At 55.2% G+C, this 25,568-nt stretch overlaps 1 protein-coding gene across 1 annotated transcript in view; it reads left to right on the plus strand.

Moving 5' to 3' along the window:
- Positions 1 to 25,568, plus strand: part of ADAMTS13 (ADAM metallopeptidase with thrombospondin type 1 motif 13) — a 42,523-nt gene that overhangs the window by 6,852 nt on the left and 10,103 nt on the right. Inside the window, exons 5-23 of the mRNA XM_031654777.1 lie at positions 585 to 668; positions 993 to 1,117; positions 1,570 to 1,716; positions 4,309 to 4,446; positions 5,229 to 5,391; positions 7,907 to 8,011; positions 8,681 to 8,832; positions 8,945 to 9,008; positions 12,022 to 12,148; positions 12,941 to 13,089; positions 13,437 to 13,557; positions 14,693 to 14,773; positions 15,677 to 15,858; positions 17,865 to 18,000; positions 18,080 to 18,209; positions 18,820 to 19,005; positions 20,317 to 20,506; positions 21,143 to 21,263; positions 24,358 to 24,487. Of these exons, the coding sequence (XP_031510637.1) occupies positions 585 to 668; positions 993 to 1,117; positions 1,570 to 1,716; positions 4,309 to 4,446; positions 5,229 to 5,391; positions 7,907 to 8,011; positions 8,681 to 8,832; positions 8,945 to 9,008; positions 12,022 to 12,148; positions 12,941 to 13,089; positions 13,437 to 13,557; positions 14,693 to 14,773; positions 15,677 to 15,858; positions 17,865 to 18,000; positions 18,080 to 18,209; positions 18,820 to 19,005; positions 20,317 to 20,506; positions 21,143 to 21,263; positions 24,358 to 24,487 (2,531 nt within the window). The remainder of the gene's footprint in view (positions 1 to 584; positions 669 to 992; positions 1,118 to 1,569; positions 1,717 to 4,308; positions 4,447 to 5,228; positions 5,392 to 7,906; positions 8,012 to 8,680; positions 8,833 to 8,944; positions 9,009 to 12,021; positions 12,149 to 12,940; positions 13,090 to 13,436; positions 13,558 to 14,692; positions 14,774 to 15,676; positions 15,859 to 17,864; positions 18,001 to 18,079; positions 18,210 to 18,819; positions 19,006 to 20,316; positions 20,507 to 21,142; positions 21,264 to 24,357; positions 24,488 to 25,568) is intronic.

Raw genomic sequence — 25,568 nt, forward strand, 5'->3', positions numbered from 1 at the left:
CTTCATTTCTTGCTAGCACCTGAATCCCTGCAGCCCCCCTTCACTTGAAAGTGAAGGGTGGGCAGGGAAGCTCTACCCCACTATCGGCCGTCTCAGAAAGACAAACAAGGCCGGGCGCAGTGGCTCACGCCTATAATCCCAGCACTTTGGGAGGCCAAGGCGGGTGCATCACCTGAAGTCAGGAGTTCGAGACCAGCCTGGCTAACATGGTGAAACCCCGTATCTACTAAAAATACAAAAATTATCTGGGCATGATGGCAGGCTCCTGTAATCTGAGAGGAATCTGTGGTCTGAGAGGAGCAGCATTTGACCGGAATATCCAACTCATGACTGTCTGTGTGCTCTCATCCCCTTACTTTGGAGTTTGTTTTCCTTGCGTTAGTTGGCCTTCCTGAGCCATGAGCTGAGGAGCAGCAGAGGCACGGCTGACTGTGCATCGCATTTTAGGAGCCCCCGCTTCCCACCCATGCTTCCCACACATGCTCTCCAGCCCTTCGCACCCCGGGGGCCCCTGGGAGTCAGCAGCTGCCTGGGGCTGGCAATGCCCTCCCGACAGGTTACCTCTCTCATTTGCCCTTCCACAGGGGGCAGAACTGCTTCGGGACCCGTCCCTGGGGGCTCAGTTTCGGGTGCACCTGGTGAAGATGGTCATTCTGACAGAGCCTGAGGTAGGCATGGAGCTGGAGCTCAGCACGCTATACAGGGCGGGAAGCCCAAGTCATCGCATCCCCATCCTCTTTAACCTCTTGTCCTGGATGCCCCAAGCAGCATGGGTCACAGAACACATTCAGCCAGACGGACCAGCTGCCCTCGCAGCTCTATCCAGCACTCAGCACAGGCTGCCTGACTACTTCTCTGAGCCTCAGTTGTCTCACCCCTAACATGGGCTAGTCAGAGGGTTGTTATGAGGACTAACCGGGAAACACACTGACTGCAGTCAGCACCATGCCTGGTTGGGGTGTCCTAACGCAGGCTTTGCTGTGGATCTGCAGGGTGCTCCAAATATCACAGCCAACCTTACCTCGTCCCTGCTGAGCGTCTGTGGGTGGAGCCGGACCATCAACCCCGAGGACGACACGGATCCTGGCCACGCTGACCTGGTCCTCTATATCACGAGGTAGCCGAGCTTTCTTTTTTTTTTTTTTTTTGAGACGGAGTCTTGCTCTGTCACCCAGGCTGGAGTGCTGTGGCCGGATCTCAGCTCACTGCAAGCTCCGCCTCCCGGGTTCCCGCCATTCTCCTGCCTCAGCCTCCGGAGTAGCTGGGACTACAGGCGCCCGCCACCTCGCCCGGCTAGTTTTTTTGTATTTTTTTAGTAGAGACGGGGTTTTACCGTGTTCGCCAGGATGGTCTCGATCTCGTGACCTCGTGATCCGCCCGTCTCGGCCTCCCAAAGTGCTGGGATTACAGGCTTGAGCCACCGCGCCCGGCCGAGGTAGCTGAGCTTTCTGATGGGCGCTGGTCAGCCAGCCTGGGAAGGCTGCACCCTCGGCCTCCTGCCCTCTGCAAAGGTGATCCTGGGGCAGCCACGTGCCTTGGCACCACCCAAGTGACTTTTCTCTCACCGAGGTTTGACCTGGAGTTGCCTGATGGTAACCGGCAGGTGCGGGGAGTCACCCAGCTGGGTGGTGCCTGCTCCCCAACCTGGAGCTGCCTCATTACCGAGGACACTGGCTTCGACCTGGGAGTCACCATTGCCCATGAGATCGGGCACAGGTATGCAGCCCCACCAGCTGTCCCCAGGCTCTGGCAAGGAGCTGACCTGGGTACCTAGGATGGAGGTGGTCTTGGCAAGCAGTGGGTCCTTGTAGAGTTTCGCCAGAGGAGCCTGTACCCCTCACCCCAACAGACTCAGAAGGGTGGGTGTGAGGACAGGGGAACCTGATACTGTTTGATTAAAGAAACTTTTTTTCCAAAAGACGAGCAAAACACCTTTAGCAGGTAGAAAGTAACTTCTGTAGAAAATTCAGGTAAAGAAAAAGCAGTCTGTAAAAACTATCTCAAATCCCACCATTTAGAGATAATGTCTCTTCACATTTTGTATTTAATTTCAGTCTTTTCTTTACACACACGCACATATTTTTTATTTGCAAAATTGGGATTTAGTTTGGATCCCTGAATTAAAGGAAAATTGTGATTATGCTGTTCATTGCTTTGTTACCTGCTATTTCTTTTTTCTTTTTCTTTTTTTTTTTTTGAGGCGGAGTTTCGCTCTTGTTGCCCAAGCTGGAGTGCAATGGCGCGATCTCAGCTCACCGCAACCTCCGCCTCCCAGGTTCAAGTGATTCTCCTGCCTCAGACTCCCGAGTAGCTGGGATTACAGGCATGAGCCACCATGCCCAGCTATTTTCGTATTTTTAGTAGAGACGGGGTTTCTCCATGTTGGTCAGGCTGGTCTTGAACTCCTGACTTCAGGTGATCCACCTGCCTCGGCCTCCCAAAGTGCTGGGATTACAGGCGTGAGCCACTGCGTCCAGCCTTTCTTTTTTCTTCCTAGGGTTAGTGCAGGATTTACCTGCTCTTTATGTAATAATATATCCCAAACATTATCCCAGGTCTCTTACAGATGTGTACCATAATTTATTTAATCAGACCCCTCTCCTTTGATGTCTAGGTTGCCTGAACACATCTTCCTGTTGTGAACATTATACATTCTTGTGTGCAAACCTTCGCTCCTACCTATAACCATTTACCTAGAGTGATGGGTTTCTTTTCAATTCTTTAGTTTTTTAAGTCTGAAAATAATACCCAATTGTTGTAAAAATTCAAGCAGTGCAGAGATTTCTTTCTTTCTTTTGTATTTTTTTTTTTTTTTGAGATGGAGTCTTGCTCTGTCGCCCAGGCCAGAGTGCAGTGGCGCAATCTCGGCTCACTGCAAGCTCTGCCTCCCGGGTTCACATCATTCTCCTGCCTCAGCCTCCTGAGTAGCTGGGACTACAGGCGCCTGCCACCACGCCCGGCTAATTTTTTGTATTTTTTAGTAGAGATGGGGTTTCACCGTGTTAACCAGGATGGTCTCGATCTCCTGACCTCGTGATCTGCCCGCCTCGGCCTCCCAAAGTGCTGGGATTACAGCTGTGCCCGGCCCAGTGCAGAGATTTCTAAAGTGAAAAGTGAATTTCTACCTTCCTTGCCCACCAACCCCCACCCGACCCCTTTCAACCCCTCTGAGCCTGGGAGGGTCGAGGCAGGGTTCCTGGGTGTGGGGCAAGGCAGGGCTCCTTCTCCCTCACAGGGAGCATAGTTTCCTTTGGCTCCTGTGATGCAGAACAGATAAGCCCCCAAACAGGGCCTTAGCCTGGGAGGGTTCTTGGCTTCACCCAGGAAAGAATTCAAGAGGGAGCAGGTGGTGTTAGACCGCAACTTTGATTGACATAGCAGTGGTCAGAGTGTGCAGCCCTGTGACTGTGTACAGCACAGCATAGCCCTTTTGAAGCAGGGCTACCCCATAGATACTGTGCTCAAAAGAGCAGCTCAAAGGCAGGGCTGCAGTCCTAGTTATACCCACTTTTAATTATATGCAAATTAAGGGACCAGAGTATGCAGAAATTTCTAGAAAAAGAGCAGTAATTTCTGGGTTTTCATCATGGAAAAAGGGTGGTAACTTTTGGGTGTTGCCATGGCAATGGTAAACTTACATGGCGCACTGGTGGGTCTGTCTTATGGAAGGGGGCTTCCCACCTCTCCCTGTTTTAGCTAGTCCTCTGGTCTGGTGTCCAAGCGGGGCCTCCAGAGTGGAGTCCACCTCCTACCTCACTGGTGCCTGGCCTCTCCCACCTCATTAGTAGTCCTCCATCAGTTCTGCTTTGGGGAAAGCAAGCTCTGTTGTGACATTTTGGAAACGGTTCACCTTCCTGGCCTAGGAATGCAAACAATGGCCAAGGGCAAGCACATTTTAACTGAACTTTAAAATCGTGCTTTCCTCACAGTAGGTGAATTTCACACTCAACACATCCATGTAAACAGTCCCCAGAGCAGCCCCTCAAGGCCCCGACCAGTCCCCCCCTCTCCACAGACTCCTAACACTGTAAATTAATGTGGCTTGCACGTTTTTAAAGCCTTTTGATATTTATTAGCAAAAGATGCGGGAGCCACCCTGCCGGGCTAGCGCTCCCTTCTGGGGAAAACTGACGCAGGGCGCACAAGGCCCTCTGCACTGCGCCCGGTTAGCAGGTGGCGGCGTCAGGGGTCGACCCGGGTCCGAAAACTCGCTGGCCCTGCGGCACTAGGGCGCCGGGCCCGGACTCGCCGACCCCGATCCTGCCCCCGCCCCTGCCGGTCGCCTTAGCATAGCTCCCCACCTACCAGCTTCGGCCTGGAGCACGACGGCGCGCCTGGCAGCGGCTGCGGCCCCAGCGGACACGTGATGGCCTCAGACGGCGCCGCGCCCCGCGCTGGCCTCGCCTGGTCCCCCTGCAGCCGCCGGCAGCTGCTGAGCCTGCTCAGGTAGCTCACGCCCCGCGGGAGGGGTGCGAGCCTCCAGCCAGCCCGCTGGGCCTCCTGTGCCACCCCTCCCTACGTCCGTCCCCACTCCGCATTCAGCCCTCCTTCCTGTCCCCGCCCGAGACCCACCCCTCCGTCCAAACCCGGCACCCACCGTTCCGTCCCACCCCGCTGCGCCCACCCCGCGTCCCACCCACCTGCCCAACCCCCTGCACCTCCCCCTGCGCTGTCCCACCCTCTGCGGCCACCCTTCCGTCCACATTCTCTCCCACTTGCCTACACCCACCCCTGCATCCTACCCTCCTCCATCCACCCCTCCATCTCAGCCCCCTGCGCCCACCCCATTCCTGCACCCACCCGGTTCCTGCGCCCACCTCCTCAATTCACTCCCGTACCCTTCGTCTGCCTCCACCCGCGCCGACCCCTCCGTCCACTTTCCACGCTCCATCAGCCCCACACCCCTATCTCCCCCCGCCCGCGTACATGTACCCCTGCGTCCCCTTCTCACCCACCGTACCGCTCCCGGGCCTAACGTGCATCTGCTCCATCCCACTCTGACCTGTGCCTCCGTTGTCTCTCTCTCTGCTGGCCACTCACCTCCGCGCGGACCGGAGCCTTAGTCTTGGTCCCAGCCCAGAGCCAGCTCCTGGTGAGGGGCTCGGGCCGGCAACTCCTCTTCCCACTCACAAAAGGCCACGCTTCCAAACCCTTCCATCCCCGTGCACACTCCTCTGTCCCGCCTCCTCTCGGTGCACACCCTGGGCCTGAGCCGGGCCTTGTCGCAGCGCAGGACGGGCGCGCTGCGTGTGGGACCCCCCGCGGCCTCAGCCTGGGTCCACGGGGCGCCCGCCGGAGGCGCAGCCTGGCCTCTACTACAGCGCCAATGAGCAGTGCCGCGTGGCCTTCGGCCCCAAGGCAGTCGCCTGCACCTTCGCCAGGGAGCACCTGGTGAGTCTGCCGGCAGTGGCCTGGGATTGGCCATGAGGTTCCTCGGCATCACCCAACGCATCAACTCAGTCCCCCCAACTTGCACCGTGAGCACCTGCTGGGTGCGGTGCTAGGCTGAGGTACCCCCAGGGCAGCTTAGCTTAATGCTGTCTGTGGCCTCTAGAAATTATTTAAAATGTTTGAACAAAAGCCCCAACATTTTTGTTTAACTGGGCCCCACAAATTATGTAGCTAGTCCTGGGAGGGCCCCTGTGCCCAAGGACTCCTGGCTGAGTAAGGACACCAAGCTTAAACAGTTACCAAGGACTTCCCATCTGTTGTGGCTGGAGTCAGCCTGGAGGGCTGCCTGGAGGAAGTGGCCTCCAAACTGAACCCACAGCAGAAGTGGGACTGGTAGAGGGAGGGGAGATGAAGGAGAGCAGGCACCCCAAAAGACAGACTTCCTCCCAGGGTTGCATAGGACATTCATGGACTCCAGCCACTTTTGCCTTGGTGGGCCCCTTCCTCCATAAAAAAAATTGAGACTTATATTTTAATATTCTTTTTTTGAGACAGAGTCTCTTTCTGCTGCCCAGGCTGGAAGTGCAAGGGTGCCATCTGAGCTCACTGCAAGCCTGCCTCCAGGTTCACACCATCTCTCTGCCTCAGCCCCGAAGTTGACTACAGGCCTGCGGTGGCTATTTTGTATTTTAGTAGAGACGAGTTTCAACTGCAGGTTAGCCAGGGGCTATTTTTTTGTATTTTTAGTAGAGATTTGTCGCCTGTGTTAGCCAGGATGGTTTCGATTCTGACCTGGTGATCCGCCCCGCCTGGGCATCCCAAAGTGCTGATTACAGGCATGAGCCACCAATGCCTGGGTCGAAGTCTTTTTTTTTCTTCTTCTTGAGACAGGGCCTCCTTCTGTTGCCCAGGGTGGAGTGCAGTAGCACAATTATAACTCACTGTAGCCTCAACCTCCTGGGTGCAAGCGATCCTCCCACCTCAGCCTTGGAGTAGCTGGGACTACAAGCACATGCCCCAACGCCCAGCTAATTTTTAAATTTTTTGTAGAGATGGGGTCTCCCTTTGTTACCCAGGCTGGTCTAGGACTCCTGGCCTCAAGCCATCCTCCCACCTTGGCATCCCAAAGCCCTGGGATTACAGGCATGAGCCACCACCCATGCCTGACCAGCAAATCTATTAATATTATATATTACAACATTAATTTGGACCTGGAAGTTCATTTTTTCTTTTTCTTTTCTTTTTTTTCTTTTACCTTTTTTTTTTTTTTTTGAGATGGAGTCTCACTCTGTCACCCAGGCTGGAGTGCAGTGGCACAATCTTGGCTTACTGCAATCTCTGCCTCCCAGGTTCAAGCGATTCCTGGGCCTATGCCTCCCAAGTAGCTGGGACTACAGGTATGTGCCACCATGCCCAGATAAGTTTTGTATTTTTTAGTGGAGACAGGGTTTCATCATGTTGGCCAGGCTGGTCTCGAATTCCTGACCTCAGGTGATCCGCCCGCCTTGGCCTCCCAAAGTGCTGGGATTACCAGCATGAGCTACCACACCCAGTCTAATTCATTTTTTTCTTCTGATTTTATTTTATTTATTTATTTATTTTGAGACGGAGTCTTGCTCTGTCACCCAGGCTGGAGTGCAGTGGTGCGATCTCAGCTCACTGCAAGCTCTGCCTTCTGGGTTAATGCCATTCTTCTGCTTCAGCCTCCTTAGTGGCTGGGACTATAGGCACCTGCCACCACGCCCGGTTAATTTTCTGTATTTTTAGTACAAACGGGGTTTCACTGTGTTAGCCAGGATGGTCTCGATCTCCTGACCTCGTGATCCGCCTGCCTTGGCCTCCCAAAGTCCTGGGATTACAGGCATAAGCCACCGTGCCCGGCCTTTTTTCTTATGATTTTAAAAGAAATTAGGCCAGATATGGTGGCTCACACCTGTAATCCCAGCACGTTGGGAGGCCAAGGCAGGTGGATCACCTGAGGTTGGGAGTTCAAGACCAACCTCACCAACATGGAGAAACGCCATCTGTACTAAAAATATAAAAAATTAGCTGGGCATGGTGGTGCGTGTTTGTAATCCCAGCTACTCGGGATGCTGAGGTAGGAGAATTGCTTGAACCCAGGAGGCAGAGTTTGCTGTGAGCTGAGATCGCTCCATTGTACTTCAGCCTGGGCAACAAGAGCGAAATCATCTCAGAAAAAAAAAAAGTTAAAAAAAAAGAAAGAAATTAAAACATTTCCCTGGTGAACTTCAAGTCAGTGACAAGAAAGAAAAAAAGAAAAAAGACACAAAAACCACATTTCCGTGGGCCCCAAAAAGTGTGGCAGGACCTGGTCATGGTCCTGGTTCCCCATCGATGGGTCGGTCATGCCTTGTCTTTTGAGGGCACCAGTGCCCGCAGCGCAGAATGTTGGCTGTGTCAGTGTGTCCTGCGGTCTGGGAGGGACAGTTAAGGTTGGACACTGGCCTGGAAGGCCCTGGTGGCCCCTGAGTTTGCCACCTGTCCATCCTCCTAGGATATGTGCCAGGCCCTCTCCTGCCACACAGACCCGCTGGACCAAAGCAGCTGCAGCCGCCTCCTCGTTCCTCTCCTGGACGGGACAGAATGTGGCATAGAGAAGGTCAGAGCCAAGAGTGAACGAGCAGGCTCCTGTGAGCACATGCACGTGGGCGCCTCCAGCCACACCGCCCTATTCCTAGGTGGGGAGGCAGGACCAGTATGGGGCAGAGAGTCTTGGAGTTGGCCTTGGTGACTGTCCTTTGGGTTGGTGGTCTGAACTCTTTACCATTTGCTCCCATGCAGAATGGGAGTGTAGGCTGCCTGTTTGTATGGGGGGTGCCTGTGGGTGTGGGATTCCTTTGAGTGGGGTCTCTGTGTGAAGGTCCTCGTGGATATGGGGTGTCTTGGGGTGGGATCCCTGTGTAAGGGGATCCCTGTGAGGGTAGAGCCTCTGTGGGTGGGTCCTTGCGTGTATGTTGGGGGATCCCTGTGTGTCGAGGGGGCCCTGGGGGGTTCTATGTGTATGTTGGGGGGTCTCTGGGTATTGGGGGATCCATGTTGCTGGGCTACCTGTGTGTGTTGGGGGGGATCTCTGTGTGCGTTGGAGATCCCTGTGTTTTGGGGGATCCATATGGGTGAGTTCCTTGTGTGTGTTTGGGGGTCACTGTGGGTAGGGTCCCTGTGTGTGCTGAGAGACCCCTGAGTATGTTGGGGGACTCTCTGTGTGTGTTGGGTGTCGCTGTTGTGGAGTCGCCGTGGGATGGGAGATTAAGCCGTCCTTGCCTTGCAGTGGTGTTCCAAGGGTCGCTGCCGCTCCCTGGTGGAGCTGACCCCCATAGCAGCAGTGCATGGGCACTGGTCTAGCTGGAGTCCCCAGAGTCCTTGCTCCCGCTCCTGCGGAGGAGGTGTGGTCACCAGGAGGCGGCAGTGCAACAACCCCAGGTACCACAGGGAGGGGTGCTCTTCTGTCAGGGAGGGTGGCCACACCACGTTCCCTAGTTGAAGGCAGTGTTCACCCTCTTGTCTCACCCTCCTGTCTCCTGGCCATTTTCAGACCTGCCTTTGGGGGGCGTGCGTGTGTTGGTGCTGACCTCCAGGCTGAGATGTGCAACACTCAGGTAGGCCTGCTTCCTGGGGCAGGAGGGGGCAGCTGGTGGCACCGGGCCCTGGGGGAGCCAAAGTGACCATCTGTGGTTCACACCAGGACACATTTGAGAAGGACTTTGGGGCCAGGTGAGGTGGCTTACGCCTGTAATCTCAGCACTTTGGGAGGCCAGAGTGGGTGGATCACCTGAGGTCAGGAGTTCAAGACCAGCCTGGCCAACATGGTGAAATCCTATCTCTACAGAAAATATAAAAATTAGTCGGGTATGGTGGCGGACACCCGTAGCTCCAGCTACTCAGGAAGCTGAGGCATGAGAATCACTTGAACCTGGGAAGTGGAGGCTGCAATGAGCCGAGATTGGGCCACGGCACTCCAGCCTGGGTGACAGAATGAGACTGTCAAAAACAATATATAAAAATAAAAAGAGAGAAGGACATTGGGACCCCCGTTCGTAAACCAGGCCAGCCCTGCTGATGCCCACAGAGCCCCTGAGTGCCATTTTGCCCTCCAGAGCACATCTCTGCAGGGAGAACCTCCCCACTAGGAGTACAGTGCCCTGCTGCATGGCTGCAAAGGAGTTGTTTTTTTTTTTTTTTTTTTTGAGACAGAGTCTCACCCTGTCGCCCAGGCTGGAGTGCAGTGGTACTATCTCAGCTCACTGCAACCTCCGCCTCCCAGGTTCAAGTGATTCTCCTGCCTTAGCTTCCCAAGTAGCTAGGACTACAGTTGCCAGCCACCACGCCCAGCCAGTTTTTTATATTTTTAGTAGAGACGGGGTTTCACCGTGTTACCCAGGATGGCCTTGATCTCCTGACCTCGTGATCTGCCTTCCTCAGCCTCCCAAAGTGCTGGGATTACAGGTGTGAAAGTTTCAGAATGTTTCCAGTACTCTGGAGTACTCTGGAGTAAACCCCATGTGGTAGGCTGTCCCTCCCCATTTCTCCTCCGCCACCCGGTGGCCATTGATCTCCCTTCTGTCTTTGTGGATTGACCTGTTCCAGACATGCCACGTACCTGGGGCCAGACAACAGGTGTGCTTCCTGCCTGCCTTCCTCCCCCAGTGGCACGTCCTCAGGGCTCACCTGTGTTGTAGCCTGTGTCAGCGCCTCATTCCTCTTTCTGGCTGAATCATATTCCACTGCCGGGATAGACCACATTTTCATCCAGTCATCTGCTGATGGACATTGGAGGTGTTTCCACCTTTTGGCTCCTGTGAACAGAGCCGCTACGAATGTGCTTGTACATGTTTGAATCCCTGTTTTCAATTCTTTTGGCAGTATGCTGAAGAGTGGAGTTACTGGATCATATGGGAATTCTACGTTTGACTTTTTTTTTTGAGACAGAGTCTTGCTGTGTTGCCAGGCTGGAGTGCAGTGGTGCAATCTTGGCTCACTGCAACCTTCGCCTCTCGGGTTCAAGCGATTCCCCTGCCTCAGCCTCCTCAGGTAGCTGGGATTACAGGCCGCGTGCCACACTGCGCCTGGCTAATTTTATTATTTTAGTAGAGATGGCCTGCCTCAGCCTCTGGATGGCCCTGGGATTACAGGCCGCGTGCCACTACCCATACAGCTAATTTTTGTATTTTTAAAGTAGAGATAGGGTTTCTACGTTAGCCAGATGGTCTGAATCTCCCGACCTCCATTCCACCCTCCATCTAAGATTCCTGTTTCTATTTATATTTCCTTCCATTTCCATTACTGTTCCATTCCATTCCATTCCATTCCAGTCTTTCTGTATTTTCTTTCCTTCCTTCCTTCCTTCCTTCCTTCCTTCCTTCCTTCCTTCCCTTCCTTCCTTCCTTCCTTCCTCCTCCCTCCCTCCTCCACTCCTTCCTTCCTCCTCCCTCCTCCCTCCTTCCTTTCTTCTTTTTTATGGGATGGGGTTCATGTGTTGTGAGGTTGGTCTTGGACCCTAACCCCCAGATTGATCTGCCCACCTCGGCCTCCCAAAGGTGCTGGGATTACCAAGAATTATGAGCCATGATTGCCCACGGCCTGTTTCTGTTTTTGGATTTTGGCCATCCTCGTGGTGTGAAATGGTAGAAAGATTTTTTTTTTTTTTTTTTTTTTTTGGGGCCGAGGTCTGCATCTGCCACCAGGCTGGAGTGCAGTGGCGGATCTCAGCTCCGCCGCAGCTCCAGCCTCCCGGGTTACACCATTCTCCTGCCTCCAGCCTTCCGGGTAGCTGGGACTACAGAGGCATCCCGCCACCTGCGCCCGGCTAGTTTTTTTGTATTTTAGTAGAGATGGGGTTTCACCATGTGCTTCCAGGATGGTCTCGATCTGCCCCAGCCTCGTGATCCGCCCATCTCGGCCTCCCAAAGTGCTGGGATTACAGGCTTGAGCCACCGCACCCGGCCAGAAAGATTTTTTTCACATTGAGTTAAATTCTGTCCCCTGCTTGGATGGCCCTGGGTGTGGGTTTGGCCCTGTATGTATTACACGTTCTGTATGGTGAGACCCTCCCTTTCCTCCTTCTCCAAATGGACCCCCAAGACCTCCCCAGATCACGAGGGGAGGGTCTTTGGCTGGAGCAGAGGGTGGTGGGATTTCGTGGAGGCAGCGTGGTCAGTGTGGCCGTCCAGGGAGTCGACTGCGATTATCTTCTGTCAGTGCATAAAAGTCCAGGACGCCTGCCTGAGTGCAGAGGCTCCGGTGGTGAGGTCTTTGCTCCGTGCTTTGGTTACCTGCCTCTAGGTGCGCTACCTAAAGAATACACATCCCCATAACTGTTTTATTGAGTTCAGGCGTTGGAAGCAGAGGCGCCGAGCGTAATGCTCTTTCCCGGCTTTCTTCTTTGTTGCTGCCCTGTGTTCTTTACAGATTCCCCAGAGTTTTCCCATCAATAGAGACGGGCAGGCACTTTTGTCACCCCGGTTTACAGAGCAGGGAACCGAGGCACAGCCTGGAGCTGAGGCCACAACCATATCTTGATCCCACACTGCAGGGTGCCGTGCAGTCTCCCAGTGACAACACCCCCCCTCCCCATCTCCCTCCTCTGCCTGTCCTCTGCCTCCTCCTGGCCAGGCCTGTGAGAAGACCCAGCTGGAGTTCATGTCGGAACAGTGTGCCAGGACGGACGGCCAGCCGCTGCACTCCTCCCCTGGCGGTGCCTCCTTCTACCACTGGGGCGCTGCTGTACCACACAGCCAAGGTGAGGCCTGCGGAGTGTGGGGTCAGGGGAGGAGCCAGCCCTGGAGACCCTCGGACAGGGCAGAGTCATGGGGGGTTGGCCTACTATCCCTCCAGCACTGGGCAAAGCGGCTCAGGATCTGGTGTCCCACAGACCGTGGATCATATAGTGGCCAGGCCTCGCTGGCAGATCAGGCACTGACATCCCATCTCTGAGTCTCAATTTCCCATCTGTGAAATGGAGATAATAGCAGTAAGCCCCTCCTTGGTCACTACAAGGATTCAGGGAGATAATCGGGAAATGCCAGGTGTGTTCCTTGGTTCATAATTCTGTTTTTTTGAGACAGAGTCTTGCTCTGTTGCCCAGGCTGGAGTGCAGTGGCGTGATCTCAGCTCACTGCAACCTCTACCTCTGGGATTCAGAGGATTCTTGCCCCTCAGCCTCCCGAGTAGCTGGGACTACAGGCTGGCACCACCATGCCGGCTAATTCTTTTTGTATTTTTAGTAGAGATGTGGTTTCACCATGTTGCCCAGGCTGGTTTTGAACTCCTGACCTCACGTGATCCGCCTGCCTTGGTCTCCCAAAGTGCTGGGATTACAGGCATGAGCCATTGCGCCCAGCCTTGGTTCATAATTCAATACCATTAGTTATTAGATTAGATTAGGATTGTGATTAGGATTATTGCCTTAGGAGGTAGGATGGGGGGAAGATAGAAACCCTTGCCCCAGATGCAAAGGATGAAGCTGGGTGGGGGCTGGGGGCCCTGCCCCTCCTGCTTGGTTCAGGACCCCTTGTTCACTCTGCCCTCCCAGGGGATGCTCTGTGCAGGCACATGTGCCGGGCAATTGGCGAGAGCTTCATCATGAAGCGTGGAGACAGCTTCCTGGATGGGACCCGGTGTGTGCCAAGTGGCCCCCGGGAGGACGGGACCCTAAGCCTGTGCGTGTCGGGCAGCTGCAGGGTAGGCGTGTGTGGACATTGGCGATGACCCTGGGGCCTGCCTGTCCTATCGGAAGGCTCCTGGGGGCAGGTCGGTGGGTGCTGGCCCCAGTGGAGCTGCAGTGAGTCTGCAGGGGAGTGGTGCTGGGGAAAAGGATCTGGACTTGGAGTCAGCCTGGGTTAAGGGCTGCAGTGTGACCTTGGGCAAGTCATTGAGCCCTCTAAGCTTGCTTCCTGGGTAGATGTTGGGGTGCTGCAGAAGTGTTGCTGGTTTTGTGGATCCCAGAACCCCAGAGCTGGCAGGGCTGCAGCGTCACTGAGGCCAGCACCCTCCAGTGACACTGGCCCCCTGTCCTTCCCTTTGCATAGACATTTGGCTGTGATGGCAGGATGGACTCCCAGCAGGTACGGGACATGTGCCAGGTGTGTGGTGGGGACAACAGCACGTGCAGCCCACGGAACGGCTCTTTCACAGCTGGAAGAGCGAGAGGTAGGCAGCCTCCCTCAGGGCAGAGGCTGGGCTTCCCCCAGCCTCCAAGACGGCCACAGCCCGGAGCCTTGCTGCAGGGGCTGCTCAGGTCACAGGGCCCGCGCACTCACTCAGCCCTGGATGCCTCCTGCAGTGTCAGCATCTCCCTTCTCCACTTCGCCACCCTCCTGTGGCAGGCTCAGATTTTGGCCTTGATGCTGCTGGGACTGTGGTGCCTCAGTAATGGTGGCTCACTGTAGCTGTGCTCAAGACTCTGGCTCAAAAAAACAGAATTATGAACCAAGGAACACACTTGGTAGTTCCCGATTATCTCCCTGAATCCTTGTAGTGACCAGGGAGGGGCTTACTGCTATTATCTCCATTTCACAGATGGGAAATTGAGACTCAGAGATGGGATGTCAGTGCCTGATCTGCCAGTGACATTGGCCGGGTGTGGTGGCTCACGCCTGTAATCCCAGCAATTTGGGAGGCTGAGGCGGGTGGATCACCTGTAGTCGGGAGTTTAAGACCAGCCTGGCCAATATGGTGAAACCCTGTCTCTACTGAAAATACAAAACTTAGCTGGGCGTGGTGGCAGGTGCCTGTAGTCCTGGCTACTCGGGAGGCTGAGGCAGGATGATTGCTTGAACCAGGGAGGTGGAGATCCCTCTGTACTCCAGCGTGGGCAAAGGAGCGAGACACTCTAAAAAAATAATAATAATAATCCGGACATCGTGCATTCTGTAGCAGCTAGCCTCTTCTCTCCTGCTCAAGAAATCCCACTGAGAGGGACACAAGTGAGTGAGAGGGATGGTAGTTACACTTGGAAAATCTTTGACTTTGGTGAATATATGAGGTCAAAAATCATTTGTAAATGCCAGCGCTTCTCTGGAGAGCAGAGACTTGAGCCCTGCCTCCCTCTGGCGTGCCCCACTGTGCTGGAGAACCTTGGCCCTGGTCCCTTCTCCCAGCCAGGGCAGAGCCTTGGCAGGTGGTCCTCCAGCCTGCTTTTAATTGCCCCCATGACAGGGGACTCATTGCTGCTGGAGCCAGCCCCATGGCATTGTTCAATTTTTCCCGACCAGCTAAGATCAGCTCCCTTTGTGATGTGGTGGCCGTGAGGTCCACGCATCTTTCCTTCTTTTTTTCTTTCTAGAATATGTCACATTTCTGACGGTTACCCCCAACCTGACCAGTGTCTACATTGCCAACCACAGGCCTCTCTTCACACACTTGGGTGAGTTGACTGGAGGACTCCCACCCAGTTAGCTAGACTGAAAAGGTGCAGGACACTGTCCCCAAGATGCCCTCACTTCTGACATCACTCGCAAGTTCAAGGGGTTCCCCAAACCACCCTCAGGCTTGATAATTGACTAGGAAGACTCCCAGAGCTCACTGAGAGCTGTGGCATGTGGCTGTGGCTCCTTCCAGAAGGACATGGGTTAGAATTGTCCAAGGGAAGAGATGTAGGCAGAGTGTGGGAGGGTCCAAACAGGAGGCCTGATGTCTCAGGGATGTGACACCCTTCTAACATTGGAGCGTGGCCATACACATGGAGTATTGCCCACACAGAAAGCCCACCGAGTGGGAGTTGAGAGTTTTTACTGGGATTTGAGGGCAAAGCCATGATTGACTAATTGACCACGTGGATACTCTCAGTCTCCTGGTGACCCAAAGCCTCCATCCTAAATCACATAGTTGGTCTTTCTGGTACAGCCAGCCCCCACCCTAAAGGAAGACACTTCTGCCTCGTGTGACCTGTGTCTCCTCTTGGAAGCCAACAGCAAAGGCCGGGCTTCTCTCTGGGCAAGGCTGCTTCTTTGCTGTTCAGGGCCACCGTGGGTCTTTCTGGAGTGTGCCTGCACCTAACCTTTGAAGCCTTGGTTGCCGGCCCTTGCCGTGGGGTCCCTGAGCCCTGAGCCTGTCGAGTTCTGTGCATGAGTGCACTTGCTCATGGCACTCACCAGGCTGTGGAAAGAGGCACAGAGTCTCCGCTGTGGGGAAGCCTCTGGCTCAGATGCCTGCAGCTCCTTAGAGGAGGGCTGGGGACCCTGGGAAAGAGAGTCACTGACATGTGCCTGTGAGGAGGATGGGATGGGTGCTTAGTTCCACACAGCTAACAGGGCTGGTTCTCCAACAGCGGTGAGGATTGGAGGGCGCTACGTCGTGGCTGGGAAGACGAGCATCTCCTCTAACACCACCTACCCCTCCCTCCTGGAGGATGGCCGTGTCGAGTACAGAGTGGCCCTCACCGAGGACCGGCTGCCCCGCCTGGAGGAGATCCGCATCTGGGGACCCCTCCAGGAAGATGCTGAGATCCAGGTCAGCAGGAGAGCCTGGGGGAGGCCAGTGGGGGCTTCTTCTTGGGGACTATGGCTGCTTGCGCGTTTGTCCATCTGTCCATTCCCTGATTCGTTCATTTATTCATTCAGTGGCCGCTTACAGGGAACCCACTATGTATTGGGTCTTGTGCTAAGCAAAATGCAGCTAGCTCCTCCAGGGGCTTAGGGTCCCACAAATAAATATCCAAATGTGCCTGTGCCCAGAGCCTGTGGGAGAAGGCCCTGCAGTTCTGGGATCAGGTAAGGTTGGAGGGCCCCAGGCAGGGGTCCAGGGCTCCCCGGGAAAGAGTGATGGAGCTGAGGTCTCAGATGAGCAGATACTGCCGGGCCAAGCAGGGAGGGAAGCGTATGGCCAAGGGAACAGTGTCGGTGTGGGAGGGATGAAGGAAGGTCCTACTGTGTGGGTTTGTGGGGAGATGAAGGCGTGGATGCAGGGGCAGTGGCATCTGGGGAGCAGGCGTTGGTGCTGAGGATGCTGAGAACGGATGCTGGCTCCCACTGCTTCTTTGGGGTAGAGTGCGTGGGAACCGGAAGGCCTTGTTCAGGTGTGTCCTCGGTGATGTGTGCTCGCCCTTGTATGTCCCCACTGGTGCTTTGCTGAGGAAGGCACGTGGAGGGTGGAGAGACATGAGCGCAGGCTGAAACAGACCTGAGAACCTTGGGAGAGGGGCCCAGTCTCAGCGGCCCCAGCTGGCTGCTCTGGCAGCGTCCTCTGCCCCTACAACTGCCAGAGACAGCAGGGCCTCCCCCATATCAGGCCAGGCCGGGCCGGAGCAAGCCCCTGTGAGTGGCTCATCCCTTCCCTTCCCCTGATAGGGCTCCCTTCCTCCCCTCCCCTTGCCTGGGACATTGTCTCCAGATGCTGGCTGCTGAGTGGCTCTCCCGTCATCCTCTGCAGTGTGTAAAAGAGCAGATTCTTGGGTCCTCTGCATATTCTCTGAATCAAGACTTCCCTGTGTTGGGCCTGAGAAACCCCACTGTAACCAACACAGGCTTGAGGCGGTGGCCAGATGTGGGCATCGAGGGGGCAGGTGCTGAATGTCACCTCGCCCTGGGCTCTGGCCTCCAGGTTGGCCTCTTTCTTGGGCTGGCCTTGGGCACAGGACCCAGTTACCCTCCTGAAGAGCCTCAGGCCCAGGAACCTGCTGAAATTCTTCCCAGTGCTCTCCAGGCCAGGCCCAAGCCAGTAGCCGGCCACAGGGCCCCAGGGATCCAGTTTCTTCCTGCCAACCCCACAGGCCTCAGCTCTGGCTCCAGAAGCCATTTCTGAGCTGGCCCTGCCCTAGCCCTTCTTGGGCTCCTTAGCTCAGCCTAAGGTGGGCCTGCCTCCTCCATTGTACGTTATCCTTTACCCAACCAGCTTAGGGAGCCTTCTCTGTGCTGCCTGAATACCCTATTCCCTAACCTACCAATGACTTGGTAATTACCTGTCCCCAGCCCCCTATCCCAACCCACTGAGAGCTCCTTGTGGCTCAGCCAGTGTCCTGTGCACTGTGCTCTACCCAGAGCCTGGTACAGGTCAGTGTCGGCGATTGCCTGTCATTATTTTTGTTTTTGTTGTTTTTTGAGAGAGGGTCTCACTGTCGCCCAGGCTGGAGTACGGTGGCACTATCACAGCTCACTACAGCCTCGACCTCCTGGGCTCAAGTGATCCTCCCACCTCAGCCTCCCAAGTAGCTGGGACTACAGGCGTGCCCCATCATGCCCAGCTGATTTTTTGACTTTTTTTTTTTAAATAGAGATGGAGTCTCACAATGTTGCCCAGGCTGGTCTGAAACTTCTGGGCTCAAGTGATCTGCCTGCCTCAGGCTCCCCAAGTTTTCGGTTTACAGGCATGAGCTACCGTGCCTGGCCAGTGATTGCTTGTTGAATGAAAGATTATAGGGATGGAAGAAGAAGTTGGGAGGCTTCCCAGGGGAGGTGGCCATGACAGTGACCCTCAGGGAACCCACTGGACAAGGCCTGAAGCTCTTTGTCTGTCTGCAGGTTTACAGGCGGTACGGCGAGGAGTATGGCAATCTCACCTGCCCAGACATCACCTTCACCTACTTCCAGCCTAAGCCGCGGCAGGCCTGGGTGTGGGCCGCTGTGCGTGGGCCCTGCTCGGTGAGCTGTGGGGCAGGTGAGACCCAGGGAAGGCTCGCCCACAGCATGGCTTGCCCCTACAGGGAGGCAGCCTAGCCGTCCCGCTTCCCTCCCAGGGCTGCGCTGGGTAAACTACAGCTGCCTGGACCAGGCCAGGAAGGAGTTGGTGGAGACTGCCCGGTGCCAAGGGAGCCAGCAGCCACCAGCGTGGCCAGAGGCCTGCGTGCTCGAACCTTGCCCTCCGTAGTGAGTGTGGTGCTGTCTGCGCGGCTCCGGTGGGAGAGAGGGTTCTGCTGGGGCTGCTGGGCTCTGTCCCTGGCCTATGGGGCCCATGTGGCAGGGCCGGGCTGAGCTGCTTCTGTGCAGGCTCTCACTACCCCTGCCCACAGCCCTGCGAGGGGGCTCTGTGAGTGCCCCCTTCTGCACGTGAGGACACTGAGGCTCAGGGCAGACACAGTGACAATGTTAGCCCAGTGGGACCCACACCTGCTGCCACCTTGTCCGGGCCAGCGAGGCCTCTCTTGAGCTCAGGTGCTCATGGCGAGATGGAGGTGATTGCTTACCTGGAGGGTTGTGGAGAGACTTGGGGAGCTCTGGTGCAAAGCCCCTGGCTGTCACTGCACCTGATGGGCACACTGTTAGGGACAAGGTCATCCCTGCTGGGTGCAGGACAGGGCAGCTGCCCACCAGCATGTGATTCGGGTGTCCTCAGGCTCAGCCACCTGGAGAGGCTAGGCTGGTCCTAGTGCCCAGTGCTTGTCCCAGACCAGGCGAAGTGTGTCAGCACCCACCACTCCATCACCCCAAGTTAGCCTGGGACCTGGCCAGGGCCCCAGCGCTCTGTCTCCTTCCTCAGCTGGGCGGTGGGAGACTTCGGCCCATGCAGTGTCTCCTGTGGGGGCGGCCTGCGGGAGCGGCCAGTGCGCTGCGTGGAGGCCCAGGGCAGCCTCCTGAAGACGTTGCCCCCAGCCCGGTGCACAGCAGGGGCCCAGCAGCCAGCTGTGGCAGTGGAAATCTGCAACCCCCAGCCCTGCCCCGCCAGGTGAGCCCAGGGCTAGGTGGGCCTGGGAGAGGGCCTCCCCGGCAGAGTTCGTCCCTGCGCTGAGCCCCTGTCCTTCTGAGAATCCCCTCCTCCTGAGGCCTCTGGTGGAGCCTCACCATCCAGGGTGATGGGCAGTGTCACCTGGCGGTTGTAAGTGCCGGTGTCAGAGTTCTTTACTACCCAGGAGAGCCTGGACCCATTGTTTCCGTCTCTGAGCTTCCGAGCCCCTGCTCTGAACTGGGGATGCCGACCTGCCTGGGGAGGGGGTGGCTTCAAGGATGAGGTCAAACTGAACGGAGCGGGAGATGTCACTTGCTCATCACCACCATCTCCACCGTGCCCACATGGCTGCATCTCATCCCCTCAGTGTCCAAGTTGACAGTGGCTTATCATCCTGCCCTGCCACTAACCAGCTGAGTGACAGGGCAAGTCCCCTCCTCTGTGGGCTTCAGTTTTGTGACCTGTCCAGTGGGAGGGGATTGGTCTGGATCATTGGTGGCCCACTCATAGCTCTGGACTCCTTTCCCTGCCCCCTCATCTGTGGCAGACAAAGCAATCACCACTTTTCCCCACTGAGGCCAGATAGGGCCTCAGAATCCTTCTCAACACAGCTCTCCAGGCAGCCACTCCAGTGCAGGGCTGACTCACAGCTGAAACCCATTGGCCACCCTTGAACCTGGTGATCCGAGTCCATGTGGCACCTGTTTCTCTGCACCTGCTATGGTGTATGGAGTCAGTGCTTGCCTGGCTGGAGGTCGGTCTCTGCCTCTGGAGGGTGGGAAGGATGGGTTCTCTTCCTTTTTTTTTTTTTTTAAGACAGAGTCTTGCTCTCTCACCCAGCCTGGTATGCAGTGGCATGATCTTGGCTCACTGCAGCCTCCTGCCTCGGCAGGTGTGCGCCACCAAGCCCAGCTAATTTTTGTATTTTTTGTAGAAACAGGGTTTTGCCATGTTGCCCAGGCTGGTCTCCAACTCTCGGGCTCGAGCAGTCTGCTCACCTCAGCCTCCCAAAGTGCTGAGAATACAGGTGTGAGCTACTGCACCCAGCCAGGGATAGGTTCTGTCTCTGCACCCTGGAGGCAGGGGGGTGCCTGACTGCTGAGCAGCAGTTGAATTGGAACCTGCTGGCTGATGAATGGAGAACCCAGTGCTTCAGGGAGACACCCTGAGCTTCACTTCTCTGTGTGGCCCCCCTTTGGGCTCCTGGATGTTGGGGAGCAGGTCCTCTGCCTCCCTGCCCCTAGCAGCTGGGCTGTACCTTCCACTGGGTGGCAGAGGCAGGGCCTGATGACTGTCTCATGCCATCCTCAGGTGGGAGGTGTCAGAGCCCAGCCCATGCACATCAGCCAGTGGAGCAGGCCCAGCCTTGCAGAACGAGACCTGTGTGCCAGGGGCAGATGGCCTGGAGGCTCCAGCGACTGAAGGGCCTGACTCCGTAGATGAGAAGCTGCCTGCCCCTGAGCCGTGTGTCGGGATGTCATGCCCTCCAGGCTGGGGCCATGTGAGTGCCCTGGGCATGAGAGTGGCTGGGGCTGTTGGGTCCTTTACCTGGCTGGGAGAATGAGGAGCACCCATCACCATTGTCCTCCAGGCCAGAGCGAGAACACCTTCCTTCTGTGGGAATGCTGTCTGAGGGCCACCCCTGCTCAGAAAAGAAGCTTAGAAAGAGGGCTCAGGGCCCCTCGGGAGGCTCCCATTCCCCTTGCAAGCCGGGCTGAGAGAAGCATCTGAGGAGAGTATACTGCAGCTGCTGTGCAGAGAAACGCTGCTGGGCTGCTGCCCGGTGTCCAGGGGCTGGAGGCTGACTGGCCTTGCTCTCTGGCCTGGGTGCTGGCGACCCTCGCCCCTCATGGCTGGGGGGATTGCAGGGCCAGTCATGCTCCCACGTCCCACTCTTGGTTCCCAGCTCTCGGCCAGGCCCATAGTGAGCACTCATGCTGCCGAGGAGCCTGCAAAGGTGGGGTGTGCAGCAAGGACACCCGCCGGGAGACCAGGGAGCCAAAGGAGCAGGGGAGGGAGCCCTGGTGTGCACATGCCACTTCCTGCTCTCTCTGCTGCCTCCTGAGAAGATTGGGACGGGGGTCTCTGGGTGCTCAGAGGAGTCCCAGACCCATGAACTTGTTGCTGTTCCCCACAGCTGGATGCCACCTCTGCAGGGGAGGAGGCTCCCTCCCCATGGGGCAGCATCAGGACGGGGGCTCAAGCTGCACATGTGTGGACCCCTCTGGCAGGGCCGTGCTCCGTCTCCTGCGGGCGAGGTGAGGGCCCCCGGGAGGCTCCTGGGGACCAGCACTCATGGTAACTCTCTTATCCACTTGCATCTTGCCTCCTTCTAAAAAGCATTTGAGGTGGATTGTAGAAAATCCAGACCATATGGGAACACGCAGTAATACAAGGAGATTAAGTATAGTAGCTGACAGCCACTTCAAATGTGAGTGTTGACTGGCTGAAAAGTAGGAAAAGACAATAATGCCGGGCAGTGTGGCATGAGAGCCATTCCTGATGGCCCCAGCAGAGCGGCCAGAGGGGGCCCCAGTTGACGACCCGAGCAGAGAAACCTTAGCTTTAAGATACACAGTGTTAGGCCGGGCACGGTGGCTCACGCCTGTAATCCCAACACTTTGGGAGGCTGAGGCGGGCGGATCATGAGGTCAGGAGATCGAGACCATCCTGGCAAACACGGTGAAACCCCGTCTCTACTAAAAATACAAAAAACAAAAACAAAAACAAAAAAACTAGCCAGGCGTGGTGGCGGGCGCCTGTAGGCCCAGCTTCTCGGGAGGCTGAGCCAGGAGACTGGCGTGAACCTGGGAGGCGGAGCTTGCAGTGAGTGGAGATCGCACCACTGCACTCTAGCCTGGGCGACAGAGCGAGACTCCGTCTCAAAAAAAAAAAAAGATACACAGCATTCTTCTATTTTCCCAATCTTGCTTTATTATAGTATAACACACATATTATACAATTTACCATCATAACTGTTTCTCCCCGTGCATGTCAGTGACATAAAAGCACAGTCACATTGTTCTGCGGCCATCACCACCATCCTCTCCAGAACTTTTCCAGTTTCCCAAACTGGAGCTCTGTCCCTGTGAAACACGAACTCCCGTTTCCTCCTCCGCAGCCCCTGGCAACCTCCATTCTCCTTTCTGTCTCCAAATTCTACAATTCCAGGGACCCTGTAGAAGTGGAATCATATAGCATTTACCTTTTCGTGACTGGTTGATTTCACTGAGTGTGATGTCCTCACAGTTCATCCATGTTGTAGCATGTGTGTTTCCTTCTTAAGGCTGAAAAAGATTCCATTGTGAGTGTATCCTTTATATGTTTATCCATTTATTCATCCGTGGACACTTGGCTTCCTTCCACATTTTGGCTATTCTATTGTGAGTAACGCTTCTGTGAACATGGGTGTGCAAATATCTGTTCGAGTTCCTGCTTTCAGTTCTTTCGGGTGTATACCCAGAAGTGTGCTAGCTGGGTCAGATAAGAATTCTATGTTTAATTTTTGAGGAACTGCTGGATTGTTTTCCCCAGTGGCTGCACCATTTTACATTTCCACCAGTGGTGCATAAGAGTTCCAATGTCCTCCCATCCTTGCCAACGCTTTTCATTTCTGTTTTTTTTTTGTAAATTTTTTTTTTGGAGACAGAGTCTCATTCTGTTGCCGAGGCTGGAGCGCAGTGGCACAATCTTGGCTCACTGCAAGCTTCACCTCCGCATCTCAAGTGATTCTCGTGCTTCAGCCTCCTGAGTAGCTGGGACTATAGGTGTCTGCCACCATGCCTGGCTAATTTTTTTATTTAGTAGAGATGAGATTTCACCATGTTGGCCAGGTTGGTCCCAAGCTCCTGACCTCAGGTGATCTGCCTGCCTTGGCCTCCCAAAGTGCTGGGATTACAGGCGTGAGCCACCATACCTGGCCTATTTCTGTGTTTTTTATAATGGCCATCCTAATGGGCGAAGATACACCGTGTTCTTAAACGAAAACCCTAACCACTTGCTCAGTAAAATGTCAGCCTGTTTGAAACCGAGACCAAAAAGAGATTTCTTTTCTCTTTTCTTTTCTTAGACAAGGTCTTGCTCTGTCACCAGGTTGGAGTGCAGTGGTGCAATTTTAGCTCACTACAACCTCTGCCACCTGGGCTTCCTCCCACCTCAGCCTCCTGAGTAGCTACTATACCCTGCTAATTTTTGTATTTTTGGCAGAGATGAGATCTCCCTATGTTGCCCGGCCTGGTCTCCTGAGCTCAAGTGATCCTCCTGCCTCGGCCTCTCAAAGTGCTGGGATTATAGGCTTGAGCCACTGTGTCCAACCAAGAGATTTTTTTTTTCTTTTTTTTTTTTTTTTGAGACAGTCTCCCTCTGTCACCCAGGCTGAAGTGCAGTGGCGTGATCTTGGCTCACTGCAACCTCCGCTTCCCATGTTCAAACGATTCTCATGCCTCAGCCTCCCAAGCAACTGGGACTCCAGGTATGTGCCACCATACCTGGCTAATTTTTTGTATTTTATTTTAGTAGAGAGGGAGTTTCACCATGTTGACCATGCTGGACTCGAACTCCTGACCTCAGGTGATCCGCCCACCTTGGCCTCCCAAAGTGCTGGGATTACAGGCATGAGCCACTGAGCCTGCCTATTTCTTTGGAGGCTATTCCTAAAGGAGAGACTTGAGAAAACTGGCCCTAATAACATCTTTATGATAGACACAATCAGAGATTTTCATATTGAGATTTTTTTTTCTTTTTTTTTTTTTTGAGACAGGGTCTTGCTCTGTCGCCCAGGCTGGAGTCCACTGGCGCAGTCTTGACTCACTGCAACCTCTGCCTCCCGGGTTCAAGTGATTCTCCACTTCAGCTTCTTGAGTAGCTGGGATTACAGGTGCACACCACCATGCCCAGCTAATTTTTGTATTTTTAGTAGAGACGGGGTTTCACCATGTTGGTCAGGCTGGTCTCGAACTCCTGACCTCGTGATCCGCCCGCCTCGGCCTCCCAAAGTGCTGGGATTACAAGCGTGAACCACTGTGCCCGGCCCGTATTGCAATTCTTATAATGCTTCTCAATAAACAATAACAGCTACCATTTGTCAAGTATCTACTATGTGCCAGGCACTTTTCATCTCCCCTTTTAAAAATCTTTATAAATGATTCTGCAAGGGAGATGCCATTATCTTTTTTTTTTAATCTAAAATTCAGAGCGTTAAGTCAGTTGTCTGAGGTCACAGAGCTGGTAAGTGGCAGAGCCGGGACTGAAACCCATGCAGGCCTTACGTGCTAGAGCTGCCCAGTGAGCCCAGGCTGTGGTCCTTGCTGAGCCCACCCCTTGGGGCTGCGGGTCTCTGCTTCGTCCACGCAGGCCTGATGGAGCTGCGTTTCCTGTGCATGGACTCTGCCCTCAGGGTGCCTGTCCAGGAGGAGCTGTGTGGCCTGGCAAGCAAGCCTGGAAGCCGGTGGGAGGTCTGCCAGGCTGTCCCGTGCCCTGCTCGGTGAGTGAGGGGAGCAAGACTGTGCAGGGGAAAGTCTGGCCTTGGGATGTGGCCTCCTACAGAGTGCTGGCCTTCTCCCTGCACGTGGGAGACCCGAGCCTTGGCTCCATGCCCGGTGACCTGCGGAGGGGGGCAGGTGCCACTGGCTGTGCACTGTGTGAGGCTAGACCATGGCCACCCCATTCCCCTACCTCACTCCAAGTGTGGGCCAGAGCCCCGGCCCAGCCCCTTTGAACACTGCAGCCCAGAGCCCTGCCCTGCCAGGTGAGCCCCTTCCCAAGGAGACAGGGGGTTCTAGGTCTGCATCCTGGCTCTTCCCTCACCTCCAAGCTGGATCTTTTGACCCTCAGTGTCTTTACCAGTGGGAGCAGGTCATATTGTGCCCCCAGAAGACTGGGGGGGGGTTTAATGAAATGATTAAATGCATGTGAAGTATATGCTAAATGCAACGAGTGTAAAATGCATGCTAGATGCAATGCGTGTAAAGTACCTTGCACAGGATCTGGGATGCTGTGGGCACACGTGGTTGCTGGGATGTTTCTTCATAACCTGCTCTTTATGGAGCACCTAGGCCCCGGGGCTGTCCTGGAGCTGGGGGACACAGCAGAGAACAAGGCAGAGAAGTGTCCCTGACCTCCTGGAACAAATGGAGGGGAAAAGAGGACAGATAATAGTAGGACAGAGGGGGAGTGCAGTTTGATGGATGGTATTCAGTGTGATGCCACCAAACACAGCAGGAGGGGAGGAGGGGAGAGCTAGCAAGGTGGGCTGCAGGGCAGTGGTGCTGGGATCACTGTTCAAGAAAGACATGCAGGGCCCTCGGGTGCCTGGACCCCTGTCCCCACTGTCTCTGGGATACGACATCTGTCGTTTGCCCTCACCTCTCCCTTCTGTAAAATGGGTTTGTCCAAATGTTCTGTCCACTCTGCCAAGTCTCTTGGTGAGGACACAGGGGGGCCTCCAGAAAGAGAACCTCTCCAGGCCCTTCCCAGCTTCCTATCTCTTCCTGGTCTGGGGAAAGGAAGGGGGAGACCTCACTCCCCTGGGTTCCCAGGCCCTGGGGCTGTTTGGGGTCCCTGAC

Source organism: Papio anubis, chromosome 13, assembly GCF_008728515.1.
Source record: "Papio anubis isolate 15944 chromosome 13, Panubis1.0, whole genome shotgun sequence".
Classification (NCBI taxonomy): Eukaryota; Metazoa; Chordata; class Mammalia; order Primates; family Cercopithecidae; genus Papio; species Papio anubis.